Source organism: Nilaparvata lugens, chromosome 10, assembly GCF_014356525.2.
Source record: "Nilaparvata lugens isolate BPH chromosome 10, ASM1435652v1, whole genome shotgun sequence".
NCBI lineage: Eukaryota > Metazoa > Arthropoda > Insecta > Hemiptera > Delphacidae > Nilaparvata > Nilaparvata lugens.
This window is the reverse complement of record NC_052513.1, coordinates 19845557-19863085: the sequence shown is the minus strand read 5'-3', so window position 1 is coordinate 19863085 and position 17529 is coordinate 19845557. Positions and strand designations below refer to the sequence as shown.

Below are 17529 nucleotides of genomic sequence, written 5' to 3'. Positions count from 1 at the left end.
TTTTTTCGTGAAAAATGAAAACACGCTCATACTTTAGAATATGATAGTCCTTGAAGGAAAGAACAAGAATATGCCATTAGATTTGCAATATTCACATACGTCCAATAGCTATACAGATTTGAAGTCAAAAAAAATGTTGAAAGAAAGGTTATCGCTTGCAACGCAATAAAATAAAACATCAAACGTTGACAAAAAATATTCTATATTCTTGTTCAGTATAAAGGTCATCAATATTTACAAAAATCAGGGAATATTTCAACATAAATCAAGCTGACACTCTGAAAAATAATATGAGTTTCTGAAGGTCTACTTGTACTCAACTTCAAATTACACAATACTGTTCAAAAATCTTCACATAAAATCCTACTCAAGCTCTCAATTAAACAACACTGTTCATGAATCTTAACCTCTCACTCTTAAAGCTGTCAGGTCCGGTTGCACAAAAGCCGGTTAAATTTTAAATGTGATTAATCTCACGAGAACCAATCAGAGAAGGCCTTTTTGATAAGACGGCTTCTCTGATTAGTTCTCGTGAAATTAAACATGGTTAAAATTTAACCGGCTTTTGTGCAACCAGCACTCAGTATTATTTATAACACCGATACTTCTCGGACCACTAATGCCGACAGTTCAATATAAATATTACTATAGACTGGAATATGCCATGTAGCTAGAATACTTACCTATATAGAATTCTATTACATTACCATATAGGCCTGGTTGCACAACAGGCGGTTAAATTTTAACTGTGATTAATTTCACGAGAACCAATCAGAGAAGGCGTTTTTGAAAAGACGGCTTATCTGATTGGTTCTCGGGAATTAATCACAGTTAAAATTTAACCGGCACATAGTATTTTTTGAACATTGCCACAGGGGCCTATTGCATGAGAAAATACAAACTACAATATTAGGAGTCAGCTGGTTGTTAGAATAGAAAATTACAAAAACATAAGCTTGTAGTTTCTCATGCAACAGGGCCTAGGTGGTCAACAAAGCATTTTTCCGTCCAATAAAACCATGGAGAAAAAATAGCATATAATGCAATAACAGTTATTTGTATATCTAGAGTGAAAAGTACTGTTTTTTTCTCACTGAGGGAAAATTTTGAAGCCCGAGGCGAAGCCGAGGGCAACAATTTTTCTGAGGGAGAAAAATACTTTTAAGCAATCTTTTCTCTATTATAAACCTTTTCCAAACGAGTAAAAACCTATAAATTGAATCGTTTACTTGAATCCTTACTTGTTACAATATTTAGTAAACAATAATGATTAATTAATAAATGATGCTTAAAAATTGAAATAAATTGAAGATTGACAATGTAGTTGGTCCATTTTTACTCATAATTCTCACAATACCTAATAATCAATAATGATTAATTAGGTTGTAATAATGGAATAATTCAGAGATTTACATTATAGTTGGTTCACTTTCATTCATAATTCTTACAATACTTGACAATCAATAATGATTGATTAATTAGGTTTTAATAATGGAATAATTTAGAGATTGACATTATAGTTGGTCCACTTTCACTCATAACTCTTACAATAATTGATAATCAATAATGATTAGGTTTTGATAATGGGATAATTTAGAGATTGACAATGTAGTTGGGATGTACAACGAGCAGTGGATCTTCCTCATCATGCTCTTCGCCTCTCAGACCGGTTTTAACCAGTTCAATAACGATATGGTCCTGAAAACAAACAATTCATTACATTATTAAATGAAAAATACTAAGAAATTGTCAAAAAATCACATATTTATTGATACTTGGAAAGACCGGTTTCGGTTGTCCCATTGTCAATCACTGATAAACTGATCATTACATTACCATCACATATGGAACAGCAATGTTCAACTCAAGACTGCTCACAATATTTTAAATTATGGATAGAAATACTTCTGGGCGATTACCTGCTGGTTCATCCCAAATTTTGTAATTAATGACTGTCGCTAAATTGAAAAATGAACATTTAAAATAGTAATTTTTATCAAACGAAAATCCAAATTAAATGCTGTAAATCACCTCGAAGACTTCTGCTACTGCAAATATTGACAACAGGATGAACAGCTATAGTGAGGTCCACGTTATAATGGCAGTGTTTGATTAGCAATGGTTTTGCTATCCTTGTCTATCATTTAACAGAGCGGATAGCGCTATCACTTTCTCGGTTTGCTCTGTTGCCAGATCGTCTTTTAACAATGGAGAATTGATAATTTATTTATTTATTTATACATCGATACATACAATATAATTCTCAATTATGAATGATTGGGGGAGGAACAACAGGCTTAAAGCCCAAAACTGTTCCTTTCCCAAATTTAGATAGAAATTGTCCAAAAATAAAATAACTTAGGTTATGTTTACACTTCATGATTTTTGTCCAATTTTGACAAATATTCCATCTTAATTATGAAAATACATTATGAAATTATTGAAAAATATAATTTCTTGCTTGATAAAATATAATTGATTATTCTAAACGAGAATAAACAGTTAATATTACATCAATAAGCCTGTATCAGCTACCGTCTATAGAAGGCATTGACAAGACTGAGGATCGGGAGCGTTGTTCTCCTATCTTTCTCCACTGCCACTGGACCTCACTATACATGGAAATTCTATTGGGGCTACTATTCAAAAAGTATTTGTCAGCCCGGGAATTTGAAATTGCCATTCATTTTATTAGAAGAACTCACTAGCTTGAAATGAATTATTGAGACATCTCTTGACCTCTCCTTATGTGATATAGTTTATGGCCACGTTCCCAACAGTTTGAGGCTTGTGCCTGGGTAATGAGATGATGAGATATGAGTGGACCTTCAGCTTTAGGTGGGCCGTCCACTGGAACCGATTTCGTCCGAACTAGCATCGGCCGAAAACTACCGAACTCGTCCGAACGATCCCCCGACAAAGAAAGCTATACATGCTCGTCCATTGCAACAGGTTCATACGGCCGTCTCCAGACGATCAAGTTTTCGATTCGAATTGAATGGGATTTTCCGCCTCTATCCGGCTGAAGTCGAGCTGAGACAACATCATCCTAACCTCAAAATTGTTTCACAGTCTTGTTTTTTGAACATTTGATCTGTTTTATAAAGTTTTAACTATGAACAATGAGAAATTGATGAGTTTGGTTCAAGAGCATGTTCCATTGTGGGATATGCGAGAAAAAAGATATCATCGTCGTGATGTTCAAAGGAATCTGTAGACAAAGATTACTGAACAAATAGGATCTGACTAAACGTAATGAATAATAATTTAGCTATGGACAATGAAAAGTTGATAAGTTTGTTTCAAGAGCATGTTCCATTGTGGGATATGCGAGACAAAAGATATCATCGTCGTGATGTTCAAAGGAATCTGTAGACAAAGATTACTGAACAAATAGGTAATATTATTGTAATGAATAACTTATGTAGTGGATATTTGTTTATTCAATTTTCAAAATCTCAATATAATCATTGTTTATGAAGAATTTTGGTGGCTATGATAGTAGTTAATTCAATATTCAATAGTTCAGCCAACTAATGAACTAGACTGACGTAAACGGTTCCAATGGACGACCATATTCTAACCTCAAAATTGTTTCACAGTCTTGTCTGTTTTTGTTTTTTGAACTTGTTCTATTTATTATATTTGTGAGTAAACACACACAGTAGAATGACTTTCCCTACTAACTAGCTTTGCCATTTCACTTTCTGGCAACCAGCCAACTACTGAACTAGACTGACGTAAACGGTTCCAATGAACGACATATTCGGCCGAATTAATGGCTGGCAGATTCGTCCGATCCAACGGCCGAACGGATCGGTTGAATACGGTTCCAATGGACGGTTACCCTTAGATAGGTTTCGAACCACCGGAAATCGTTTTTCAAATTAATTATTAATTAATAAATTATATTTAGAGGAGTTCGGCTCTAGAAGTGGCCACCCTTACAACAGGAGTAGCAGGTGCATGGAGCTTAAATTATTTTATCGATAGCTCATCAGCGCAACTACGACATCAGTAGCTTTCCTTGAAAAATATTAGTCAATAACTGTATTGAAATGAATGTGAGTGAATAAATAATAAATTAGAGATAAACTCACATGGAAAGCCAGCCTATTGAGAACGCATTCAACCAGATTTTTCTTCTGTAGCAGTTCTTCTTCAGAATCGATTTGATCCTGAATCTGCTCCAGATACCAGGCTACCACCTCGCTACGTCGCACACCTTCCGTTTCCTCTGAAAATTACAAAAATACATAGTTTTTATTCTAAAAATTATTATTCAATCATTGAAAAATACATTTTATTTATTTATTTATTCATTTATTTATTTATTAGAACAGTCACAAACACGATATTTGGAAAGAGAAACAGGCAATTGCCCAAAACTTCTTCAATTCCTTGATTTTGGCACATAAATAGTCCAAAGTGAGGTTAAGTTTAAAATTTCTGTTTTCACCAAAGATTAAAACTCAGAGAATACGTATTCGAGATATGACTGATGAATTTTGAATTTCGAAGGGTTGATAAGAGCCGGAAATAACACTAAACAATCCGAAAGTTTCAATAATATTGAAATAAACTAATATTTTCTTGACGATTAAAAAATAATTAATTATTTTAAAAGGGAATGAACATATAATAAATATGACATCAGATATACTGGTATATTATCCTATAATATAGAAGGCAGTGACAAGGTAGATAACCAGATACGCTGTTCTCCTACCTTTCTCCACTGCCATTATAACGTGGACTTCACTATAGAACTGTTTACCTACATTTGCAACATAATGTTCCGGATGCGCAAAAGCCTGTTGGATTCGAATCATGATTAAATGCCTCAGGAACAAATAAGAGAAGGTATTTTAGAGGAGGCTTCTCTGATTGGTTATCGTGAGATTTAATCACGGTTAAATTTAGCCGGATTTTGTGCAGGTGAGCCTCTGTATTTAAACCTGGGTAGAAATGAAGGCAATCCTTCACTCTGGGAGGCTTGAATAAAACTGTCTGAAAACTGGATAGTATAGATCTGACAGTCAAGTTTTTACAGTAAAATAAAGAGAAAAACTGGAGAATAATGTAAAAACTCAACTTTTTTAATACGAAAAAAGAATTGAAATCATATTTACCTCCTTCAGTAGCTGCCTCCAGCTCCTTCTTTCGCATATAGACGACCAGCATATCAGTCATCGCCTTGTAGTCTTCAAACGTGAGCGCCATCTTCTTTTTCTTGGCTTGCGACGACGCGGCGTCCTCTGATTGGTCGTCGTCTGCCCCCTCCCCGCCGCCATCCTGGTCGGTTTCCATGGCAACGGAGGCGTGGTCACCTGCGGCAGCCAATGACGGGTCGTCTTCAGTCTCCGCCTCCAGAACGATGTCTGGTTGCTCTACGCGAACTATGGACCGGTTCAGAAGGTTGTAAGCTTCTTTCACGTGGTGGGGCTGGACCTGGATTCAACAATAAAAATTTTGTTATCTTGGCGAGTCTGTTGCTTAAGCCGCCATTTTGTGACACCGTTGAGTGGGAGGAGACTGTATAACTGGGCCAATGACAGGCGCTCATGTCCTTGACCAATAGCAGTACTCGCCCACTAGTATAATATCTGCTGCTCTTGTATTTAGTTTTAGTTTATCAGAGATTGACAATGGTGTAACAACCGAAACCGGTCTTTCTAAGTATCGATAAATCTGTGGTTTTTGACAATTTCTTAGTATTTTTATTTGATATGAATAATTACCACAATATCGACTTCACAACTACACAAAAAGTAAAAAAAAATGGAATTTGTTATAAAAAATAATATAGAAATTCAATTGAAATAATAACTGATGATCAACTGATTTATAGTGAGGTCCACGTTATAATGGCACTATTTGATCAAAATTGGCGTTGCTATCCTTCTCTATCATTAGACAAAGCAGATAGCGCTATCCTCTTCTAGCTCTGCAACGTTGCCAGATCGTCTAACAATGTAGAAATATAATTAACAAAATATTTCATATTATGAAATAATTGAAAAATACAATTTCTTGCTTAATAAAATATAATTGATAATTTTAAACGTGAATGAGCAGTTGATATTACATCAATAAACCTGTATCAGCTACCGTCTATAGAAGGTAACGGGTCTTTAGAGGATCGGCAACGTTGTTCTGCTATCTTTCTCCACTGCCATTATAACGTGGACATCGAGCAAATCTTTCATGGCAAATGAGCCGAAAATACGAGGTCTTTAGGCCACCCTGTATCTAGCACAAGGACATTTTACATGTAGAAATTGGTTCTTGACTTCTCTTATGTACACAAATAATATATTGAAAAATCAGAACTACAATATAATTTGCATGCACCAATGTATATAGTGACTGGATTGAGTAGGCTTTTTTGAAATGAGCACTTCTGTGATTGGTTCTTCTGGCATTTAATCACGGTTAAAATGCAACTGGCATTTGTGCAACCGAGTCAAACACATCAAGATGTACAACTGATTTACAGAACCTTCTCACTGAATGACAAAAACTTCAACTAATTGGGTGATTAATTCAACAAAATATGAGGAAAATAGTTATTTGTATATCTAGAGTGAAAAGTGCTGTTTTTTCTCCCTGAGGGAAAAATTTGAAGCCCAAGGCTAAGCCGAGGGCAACAATTTTCCTGAGGGAGAAAAACATTTTCCACTCGTGATATACACATTTTTCCTCCACCTACATTTTTATAAAAACTGCAAATAAAATAATTTTTAAAAACGTACGTGACCAAACAATGTGTTACAACATAATCTTAAAAGTAAACAGAAACAGCTGGCTTGTAATCACAGTTCTCCGCCGACAGCGCTATCTGTCGGCTAAAATTGTAACAACAATGGCCGCCACGACTACAGCTATGATGAAGTTCCCGTTTCAAATTTGATTAGTTAATAAGGAATATTCGTTGGCTGGTATTTTGAATAGCATGGAATATAAAAAAATATTTATACATTATTTTAGTATAGTGATATGAAGTTTGTAATAATTTTAGCATACAAACATATATTTCATATGTTGATCAAATCTGGTTGAGGTTTTGAATTTAGTTGGCTCAATGACTGACTACTCTATATGCTTCCTCATCTGAGCTTAGACCTTCTAACCTATTACAATGTACGTTTTTAAAATAGAGATGCTTCCCATGTTATTTAAATGGAGTCACTTTTCCTCCCTAGGGAGTTTTTCTTTTTTTTACTACCGAGAGCGAAAAAGTGACACTTTAGTATTATGTTTCAGGGAGTAAAGTAAGTACTTTAGATAGTAGGTGGAGGAAAACGTTTTTCCTATTACTGGTAATTTTATAAATGAAAATATAAATGTTTACTGACCTCATCAAGACATTCGAGCTTGGCAAAAGCTTCCGACAAACGGATCAAACTCTCCAGCTGCCTGACTGTGATGCGGTACATGGCCTTGGAACTGAAATTCGCGTCACGCATCCTAAGTTTGGTGTACATTTTCACCAGCAGTTCTCCTGCTTCCTGTACAAAAAATACACAAATTACAATAGAAATATAATACACATGATACAATAAATAGCCATAAAATAATACAGATGGTACAATAAATAGCCATAAAACTACATAGCATAAGAAAAAAAAGAAATACAGCCATTTCTTTAAATACATTAAAATATTTAATTTCAATCAGCCCATATTGTATACAAGACTTCCTCAACTGATTATTGTGAATTGTGAATTATTTATATTGTGACACTATTTATATTCTATGAACACAATGATAAATAAAGAACTATTTGGTTTGATTTGATCTCTAGCATCATGAACCAGCGTAATGCGGCATCCACACGTTGGCCCAATGATGACCAGCACCAGTGTGTGGATGAGTGATTTGCCAACGCTGGCCTTCATTGCAGGCTGGGCCAGCGACTAGTCCAACATGTGGACTATAGTGAGGTCCCCGTTATAATGGCAGTGGAGAAAGATAGGAGAAGAACGTTGCTGATCCTCTGTCTTGTCAATGCCGGTAGACGGTATAGACGTTATAGACGGTAGCTGATACCGGTTTATTGATGTAATATTAACTGTTCATTCTCGTTTAAAATAATCAATTATATTTTATCAAGCAAAATATTATATATATATATATATTCAATGATTTCATAATGAATTTTCCCAATTAAGATGAAATATTTTGTTAATTTAAATTGTTAAAAGACGATGGGCAACAGAGCAAATCAAGGAAGAGATAATGCTATCCGCTTTGTTGAATGATAGACAAGGATAGCAACATCAAAGTTAATCAAATACTGTCATTATAACGTGAACCTCACTATAGGATCAGTCAGCTGATCAGCCAAGTTGAAAACATGTATGGTAGCTAAAACTTGAAAGAGAAATTTTGAGAATAGTTATCATGCAATAGTTATCTTGCCAAGGGATCTTCAATAGATGTCCGGGATCCTAGATTTCTTTATCTATATTGAGGTCCACGTTATAATGGAAGTGGAGAAAGATACAAGAACAACGTTGCTGATTGTCTGTCTTCTATAGAGGTAAGCTGATACAGGTTTATGGATGTAATATTAACTGTTCATTCATGTTTAAAATGATCAATTATTATATTTTATCAAGCAAGAAATTATATTTTTCAATGATTTCATAATGAATTTTCATAATTGAGATTAAATATTTAGTTAATATTATATTTCTACATTGTTAAAAGACGATCTGGCAACAGAGCAAAGCACGAAAGAGATAGCGCTATCTGCTTTGTCGAATGATAGACAAGGATAGTGTGCCGAGCACTATTTTTAATTCAGGCCTTTTCCAAGTTATAATAGTAAATTTAATACGCAATAGGCTAGAGCCATTATTGTGAGTTAGCGAAATAAATTATTTTCTCTCTCTATTATGAACGACCATGACTTTGAGTTTCCCATGATAGATATTTAAAAATTGTGGCTCCGAGTCGTCGAGGAATGTAGATTATGGAATTATCTCTAAAGCTTAGCCTTCCTGTCGCGACATAGAGTGCGATAAGTTGGAAAACAGCAAGCAATGAAATTATAACAAACTACCGATTTTGCAGTTACTATTTGGTCTTAAGGCTCTAGAAGCCACGCGACGATTGGTCAAATTGATTCCCTTCGCCCAATAGGAGACCTGTTTCTAAATACAGTAGTGGGGCTATTCCCCAGCCGAGAGACCAGATTACATTTCGGAGGACACTTTGCTAGGAGCACTACGAGAGTAAAGATGTAGTCATTATGTTTCGCCCTTTTTGGGCAGGTTTACAAGTTTATATCATTACTTAATGTAGGAGCTAGTTTTATTTTTATTGAAGTTTAAATTTTCTAGTAGTGCCATGTCCTGAAAAGTTTAATTGTGTTTCTTCATCATGTACGAATAATTGTTTCTTCAAATAACCGCTAAGGTACGTAAAATAATTGAATGAAAAAGACTAAGAAATTGTCAAAAAACCACTGATTTATTGATAATTAGAAAGACCGGTTTCGGTTATTACACCATTGTCAATCTCTGATAAACTGAAACCGAAACCGGTCTTTCTAATTATCAATAAATCAGTGGTTTTTGACAATTTCTTAGTCTTTTTCATTCAATATGAATAATTACCACAATATCAACTTCTCAACTACACAAAAATACGTAAAATAAGGTTAAAATATAATTTAGGGAATTTAATTGATTGAAACTTCCATAAGAGTATTGTATTAACAAAGCCTGTTATTTTTCAAGTTAATAATATTGATTGAGAATAATCCTTTTGATTTTATTAGTGATGGAAGATAATTATAAATTTTTTTTCTAAAGAAGTATAGAAATTTTTCAGTTACGTTACATTTGAGTTATTGTTTCTGGAGATATATTATCGTAGAGTATTGCTGAAAGTCAGGAAGATAGCCTTTAAATTGGAATGAAATTTTTAAGATTATGTTCATATTGAGTTTAAGACTCAATTTTATATTTTTCTGACTGTGTTTTCTCATGGCGTTAAGGCTTTTAACTGAACGCTAATTTATTAAATTATAACAGAACTTTTGAATTATTTGTGAAGAAAGATCCATTAATTCTGATACAAAGAATCAGTAGTTTAAAGATAAAAATCTATATAAAATGTGGATTCAAATAGAATGAGAGAATTTAATTAATTGTAATCAATAGATAACTCCTGTTTTAGCTTTTGATGAATTGTAGGAAGAGTTGGAAATTAATGCTGTAATACATTTATTTACAGCGGTTCATGTGTGTCCCCAAACCAACTTCATGTACCACCCCTTTGGTTCCGCAACTTTACGTAACACCGCTTCAAGACACCCGTTCAGACGACAGGTCTAGGGACGTAAGAGGACGTCGCCGTCAAGCCAAATTCAACCGGTAAAAGTTCACCGCCAAAAACAAGGTACTGTAACCCCGACGATAAAGCAACGTACAGACCAACGAAAGTGCAGTGTAGTGAAACAAAGGTTCATTCGAGAATGTCAATCGAAAGTGGGGATTCAAAATTATTATGAAATGGGTTATATGGGTTACTATCGACGAAATTTGGGTTCAACGGGCTTTTCTTTCTTGAGTAATTTCATGTTGAAATTAATTTGTTATTGTATGACTGATATTGTTTGGTTTTGTGACGTATTGCTGTCTAAACAAGGGATAGTAATGCGCCCCCAAATCAGATGAAGAATGTCAACAAAGTAACATGAAATTGTTGTTTCTGTTGTTCGATTTTAGTTGCCAATGTTTATTGAAGCTGTTTGTATTTTTCAATTATTTCAAATTGTACTGTTATTCTATAGTAGAAACCTATTAAATCAGGCATGGCAAGATTAATTGAAGTTTTCTTGACTCTAGCCCGTTCACCTGCATGAATTAGGTATAGACTCAGCTATTTTCTAGATGTGTCGGCCTATTTCTAAATTCTAAATTTTATTCAAAATTATCTTCTTTATCATCTTTTAAAAAGGTCAGGCACAATAGCAATACCAGTGTTAATCAAACACTGCCATTATAACGTGGACCTCACTATAGGCAGCTGACAGCTTAATCTGGACCTACAGCTTGTATAAAATAAGTTTAGTTATTTTAGCCATGGCTTTCATTGGCGGAGATCCTTTCGGATATAATAAAAAAGGGTGAATAAGTGTTTGTGAAATACCTACCTTTCCCATACAAGGCTTGAAATGTCTGGCGAATGTGATGTAGCGCAGAACTTCGTCCTGTGTGTAGGCAATATCAGCGTGACGTTCGTTGTTACTGTGGAGGGAGATGATTTCTCGGCTATCGCAAAGTCTACTGTCTGAAAAGGAAAAATATAGATGAACTGTTAAGAATAGTTTGATGTTTTTTTGGGTTTGAAGAGTTTTAATATTTTAGAACCTTTAATTTAAAATTGAATTTGAGAAGGAAAACACAAATGAATTCTAATGAATGATTAGAACAGCCAAATATTAATGGTTTTTGTAGAATTTCATAATAGAAGATAAAACTTGAATTTAAAATGGTCGGTTCCAAATAAATAAAATGGCTGAAACTTTACACTATTTTCTCTTTATTTTATTTTGTGTTCAATTTTCTAGTTTTCCGAATTCAATTTAAACGTAGACTACGACTACGCCCCGTTTCGGAAAGCCAATTTCTGACTCCAGCTGTTTAAAGTTTGGAACTTAGCTAAATCCCGAGATCGGAAACCGCCCTTATTCCTTTAATACAACTAATACCTTTACTATCAGGTGGATCGTTATTTCACATTCATTATAGAAATGAGAAAATAAAGATTTATTTTGTTGTAACTATATACTGCGACTACGCCCCGTTATGAGCTCGGGATTTCCTAGTCCGAAATCTGTAGTTCATTCTCCCTATAGGAGAATAACCCTATAGGCCTAGCACTGTATGCCTAGCCCTATAGGCTAGGCACACTCCAGTTAGTCAAGTTAAGACATAATCAGACACAATACTTCACATAGTTGCATAAAAGACATGTCTCATTGCAATGACTAATCAGTGTGTGCTGCGTCATAAGAAACTATGCGAAGTATTGTTTCTGATCATATCTTGTCTTGTCTTGACTAGCTGGTGTGTGCATAGCCTTATCGATTCTCTGCCTTGCCACTGCCTTCTATACTAGCTGATACCGGTACATTCGATGTAATATCAACTGTCCATTCTTGTTGAGATAATCAATCATATTTTATTTGTCAAGAAAATTCATTCATCAGTAATATTACATAATAAATTTTCGTAATTTGAGATTAGACATTTGTTAATAATTTATACATCTACATTGTTAGGTAGCGATATGGCAAAGTTGCATAGCTAGAAGGGGATAGCGCTATCTGCTTTGTCGAATGATAGACGAGGATAGCAACCCCAATTTTAATCAAATACTGTCATTATAACGTGGACCTCACGAGTACAGAGTTTCTCTCATCAGAATGATGAAAACCATCAGCCGGTGTGACTTCTCCGGAAATCACAAAAGTGAGGACCACTTTATAATGACAGTGTTTGATTAGTAATGGTATTTCTATCCTTGTCCATCATTCAACAAAGCAGATAGCGCTATCTCTTTCTCGCTTGCTCTGTTAGCAGATCGTCTTTTAACAATGTAGAAATATAATATTAACTAAATATTTAATCTCAATTATGAAATCATTGAAAAATATAATTTCTTGCTGATAAAATATAATTGATCATTTCAAACAAGAATGAACAGTTTAATATTACATCAATAAACCTGTATCAGCTACCGTCTATAGAAAGCATTATCTTTAACTAAAGACATTGTCTTTCAACAATGTAGAATTACTTAACAAAATATTACATCTTAATTATGAAAATTCATTATGAAATTATTGAAAAATATAATTTCTTGCTCAATAAAATTGATTATTAATTATAATCAATTGATAATTGAATATTTCAAACGAGAATGGACAGTTAAAAAACCAATGTCCTGGCATCGGGCAAAGTTTCAATCGACATCACTGTCAACAGACCTAAAAGACCTCACATAAAATTGATAAACAATATGGCGACTCTTGGCTTTTGGCGAGATTTCTCACCATATTTAGCGATTTGGAGGTTTAAATAACTGAAATAACATAGGGAGAAAAAAATAATTTACTTATAAATATACAGATAGTTTTCGTAAACATCTTTCAAAAAAAGCTATCACAACCTCTAAAATGCATTTGGCGGGAGTAGATATTGGATTTAACAGCACGACTCTGGGCCCATAACTTAACTGACCGTTTTTAGCTATTGGAGACATGAATAAGCTCTTTCTGACGACTGTGCAACGAAATCATGTGTCTAATTGGGCGTTTTTAGTTTTATGGGAGCTATAGTCAACTTTGACATCTGTACAACGAAAAGTGGAGTTATGGCTTCAGAAATAAGTTGAATGCCTAATTTTAACTTTATGTGACGACTCTGCAACCGGGCATAAGTTGGGGACTTAGCAGATACTCGGTTGAAACGGAGAAATGTCAGCTGTTCGTTTAAACCCCCGTATGAAACACATTATAATAAATGCAACCATATCCACAAGTAAACGTGGTTTAGCGTTAAACGTAGTGTTAGCATAGTTTAGTACCTTAGGGTACTAACTACAAACTAAGTACCTTAGGGAACTCACTACACCCAAGTAGTGTTAGCATATAGCCCTTAGGGAGCTCACTACACCCAACCTTACCTGTTTTAGCGCCTCATACCTTTGCAATGGGGACGAACTCGTCGCAGCAACAAAAAGTAACACAGGCAATGTTGCTACCTTCACTCACCTTGGCAATGGAGATGGTCTGCTGCTCCATAGCCTCGTGAATGGCCACCTGGTCTCGCTGGTCCATCTTGTCGAATTCATCAATGCAACACACGCCGTTGTCTGCATAGCCTTATCGATTCTCTGCCTTGCCACTGCCTTCTATACTAGCTGATACCGGTACATTCGATGTATATCAACTGTCCATTCTTGTTTGAGATAATCAATCATATTTTATTTGTCAAGGAAATTCATTCACCAGTAATATCACATAATAAATTTTCGTAATTTGAGATTAGACATTTGTTAATAAATTTATACATCTACATTGTTAGGTAGCGATATGGCAAAGTTGCATAGCTAGAAGGGGATAGCGCTATCTGCTTTGTCGAATGATAGACGAGGATAGCAACCCCAATTTTAATCAAATACTGTCATTATAACGTGGACCTCACGAGTACAGAGTTTCTCTCATCAGAATGATGAAAACCATCAGCCGGTGTGACTTCTCCGGAAATCACTAAAGTGAGGTCCACTTTATAATGACAGTGTTTGATTAGTAATGGTATTACTATCCTTGTCCATCATTCAACAAAGCGTATAGCGCTATTTCTTTCTCGCCTTGCTCTATTGCCAGATTGTCTTTCAATAATGTAGAATTAACAAAATATTACATCTTAATTATGAAAATTCATTATGAAATTATTGAAAAATATAATTTCTTGTTTAATAAAATATAATTGATTATTTCAAACGAGAATGGACAGTTAAAAAACCAATGTCTTGGCATCGGGCAAAGTTTCAATCGACATCACTGTCAACAGACCTAAAAGACCTCACATAAAATGATAACAATATGGCGACTCTTGGCTTTTGGCGAGATTTCTCACCATATTTAGCGATTTGGAGGTTATAAAAAACTTAAAGTAACATAGGGAGAGAAATAGTTATTTGTATATCTAGAGTGAAAAGTACGACTTTTTCTCCCTGTGGGAAAAAGTTTGAAGCCCGAGGCGAAGCCGAGGGCAGCAATTTTCCTGAGGGAGAAAAAGTATTTTTCGCTCGTGATGTACACAACATTTATCCTCCATCTACATTTTTTTATAGAAACTGCAAATAAAATCATTCTAAAAACTTACGTATTGGTGACAATGATTCCTAACAACATAACCTAAATCTGAAACCTAAAAACCGGTCGTCTGATTGGCACTGCCGATTAGTCTATCGGCAAAAGTTGTAACAATTATATCAGCTGGGCAGCTACCAAAAATGGCTGACTCCAGATCACGCGGTTCAGATTTGAATTGCAGATCAAAAATATTTGTTGGCTGGTATTTTGAATAGAATAAAATATTTTAAAAATTGTATAAATTTTTATCGTCTACTAATATTAAGAATATAATAATTATCATACAAACATATATTTCATGAGTTGATCAAATTTCTGGTTGTGGTATTGAATTCAGTTGACTCAATGACAGACACCTCTATTATGCTATCTCATCTGAGCTTAGACCTTCTAACCTATTACAATGTAAGTTTCAAAATAGAGATGCTCCCCATGTTATTTAAATGGAGTCACTTTTACTCCCTAGGGAGTTTTTTTGTTTTTTACTACCGAGAGCGAAAAAGTGACACTTTAGTATTAGGTTTCAGAGAGTAAAGTAAGTACTTTAGACAGTAGATGGAGGAAAAAATGATTTTCTTAAATACAGATAGTTTTTCGTAAACATCTTTATAAAAAAGCTATCACAACCTCTAAAATGCATTTGGCGGGAGTAGATATTGGATTTAACAGCACGACTCCGGGCACATAACTTGACTGACCGTTTTTAGCTATTGGAGACATAAATAAGCTCTTTCTGACGACTGTGCAACGAAATCATGTGTCTTATTGGGCGTTTTTAGTTTTATGGGAGCTATAGTCAACTTTATGGGAGCTATAGTCAACAACGAAAAGTGGAGTTATGGCTTCAGAAATAAGTTGAATGCCTAATTTTAACTTTATGTGACGACTCTGCAACCGGGCATAAGTTGAGGACTTGGCAGATACTCGATTGAAACGGAGAAATGTCAGCTGTTCGTTTAAACCCCCGTATGAAACACATTATAATAAATGCAACCATATCCTCAAGTAAACGTGGTTTAGCGTTAAACGTAGTGTTAGCATATAGCCCTTGGCTATAGTGTTAGCGTATGGCTTTTGTTGGTGGGGAGTCCCTTGCGGGAAGGTCCCACCGCCTGAATATATCATTTAAGCCGTCAATGGGCCTTACGACTGTCATACTTCAGCCGGGACCATCCGATAACTACACCCAACCTTACCTGTTTTAGCGCCTCATACCTTTGCAATGGGGACGAACTCATCGCAGCAACAAAAAGTAACACAGGCAATGTTGCTACCTTCACTCACCTTGGCAATGGAGATGGTCTGCTGCTCCATAGCCTCGTGAATGGCCACCTGGTCTCGCTGGTCCATCTTGTCGAATTCATCAATGCAACACACGCCGTTGTCTGCCAACATCAGTGCACCGGCTTCAATCACAAAGTCAAAAGATTCCTCGTCCTTCACCACAGCCGCTGTCAATCCAGCGGCCGATGATGCCTTGCCCGAAGTGTAGATGGCTCGCGGACACATGTCTGCCACCTGACAACCAAAAAGGTTTCAATGAAACCAACCAACAAAATAGAAACTTAGAACATAAAATGAATGGTAAATATCTTCCTGAAGCAGCCTGCATACAGTAAGGCTCAACTCACACTTACGCGACTCAGATCGAGTTTGGTAAAGAGTTAGTGAGGAGGATATTTTTAATATTCTTCCCGAAGAATGGACATTGATATGTCCAAAGCTCCGCCAATTTATGTAGATGCATAACAATATAATTATTATCTATAGTTATTATATTACAAATTGCTTTTTCATATCATATACAGTTCAATAATTATTTTGTTAGTCTATATCATGTAAATTCATCTATAATTTTGCTGTATTGTAAGCTATTGTATATAAGTGTATAAGACAGTATATATTGTAATCTACATAAATAAAGTACTCAATCAATCAATCGAGAAGAGACTCAACTCTAGTCGAGAGCATGTGTTTCCAAATGGTGACACTAACACCAGTCGATTCTAGCATAGAGAAACAATAGCATTAGTAGATATCCCATGGTATAGGACGTTTATGTCGCAACTTTTACTGTTATCTCAAGCTGATAGTCCACGTAGCTCTTTTCTGTGAAGCTTTATGACGCTGGTAGACTCTCATATTGTGCCGTCCATACACTCCTACCCGGTCAAAACAGTAAAAAGCGACAGTGATCGGCTTGACATAACAGTAAAAGTTGCGACATAAATTCTCTATACCATGGGATATCTACTTACGCTATTGTTTCTCTATGATTCTAGTCTCCGCGACGTCACCATTTGAAAACACATCCTCTTGAGTCTCTTCTCGATCTGAGTCGCGTAAGTGTGAGTTTAGCCTAAAGCTGCGTACACATATACGCTCTTCCAACCCGCACCGAGCACGCTCCTCCCTCGTACCGCCCTCGTTCCTCCATCGAACCACAGTCGCGCCGCCCACGCACCCATCATGAACGTTACGGAAGATGTTAGATCTTCTCGCGTTCCCCGGTCGAACCACTGTTACTCCCCGGTCGATCATCAATCGCTCTGCTGGAGTGACGTTCGGTTGCGGAGCAGAGCGAAAGTCTGTACGCACCTTAACAGTAGCTTCAACTAAGCGTCCGC

General features: G+C 35.6%; 1 protein-coding gene across 1 annotated transcript in view; it reads right to left on the bottom strand.

Moving 5' to 3' along the window:
- Nucleotides 1-526: 526 nt before the first annotated feature.
- Nucleotides 527-17529, bottom strand: part of LOC111046575 (DNA replication licensing factor Mcm6-like) — a 36581-nt gene continuing 19578 nt past the window's right edge. The window contains 9 exon segments of the mRNA XM_039436511.1: nucleotides 527-1698; nucleotides 4101-4237; nucleotides 5133-5451; nucleotides 7359-7511; nucleotides 11171-11331; nucleotides 11758-11800; nucleotides 13708-13744; nucleotides 14224-14243; nucleotides 16160-16420. Of these exon segments, the coding sequence (XP_039292445.1) occupies nucleotides 1594-1698; nucleotides 4101-4237; nucleotides 5133-5451; nucleotides 7359-7511; nucleotides 11171-11331; nucleotides 11758-11800; nucleotides 13708-13744; nucleotides 14224-14243; nucleotides 16160-16420 (1236 nt within the window). The 3' untranslated portion in view covers nucleotides 527-1593.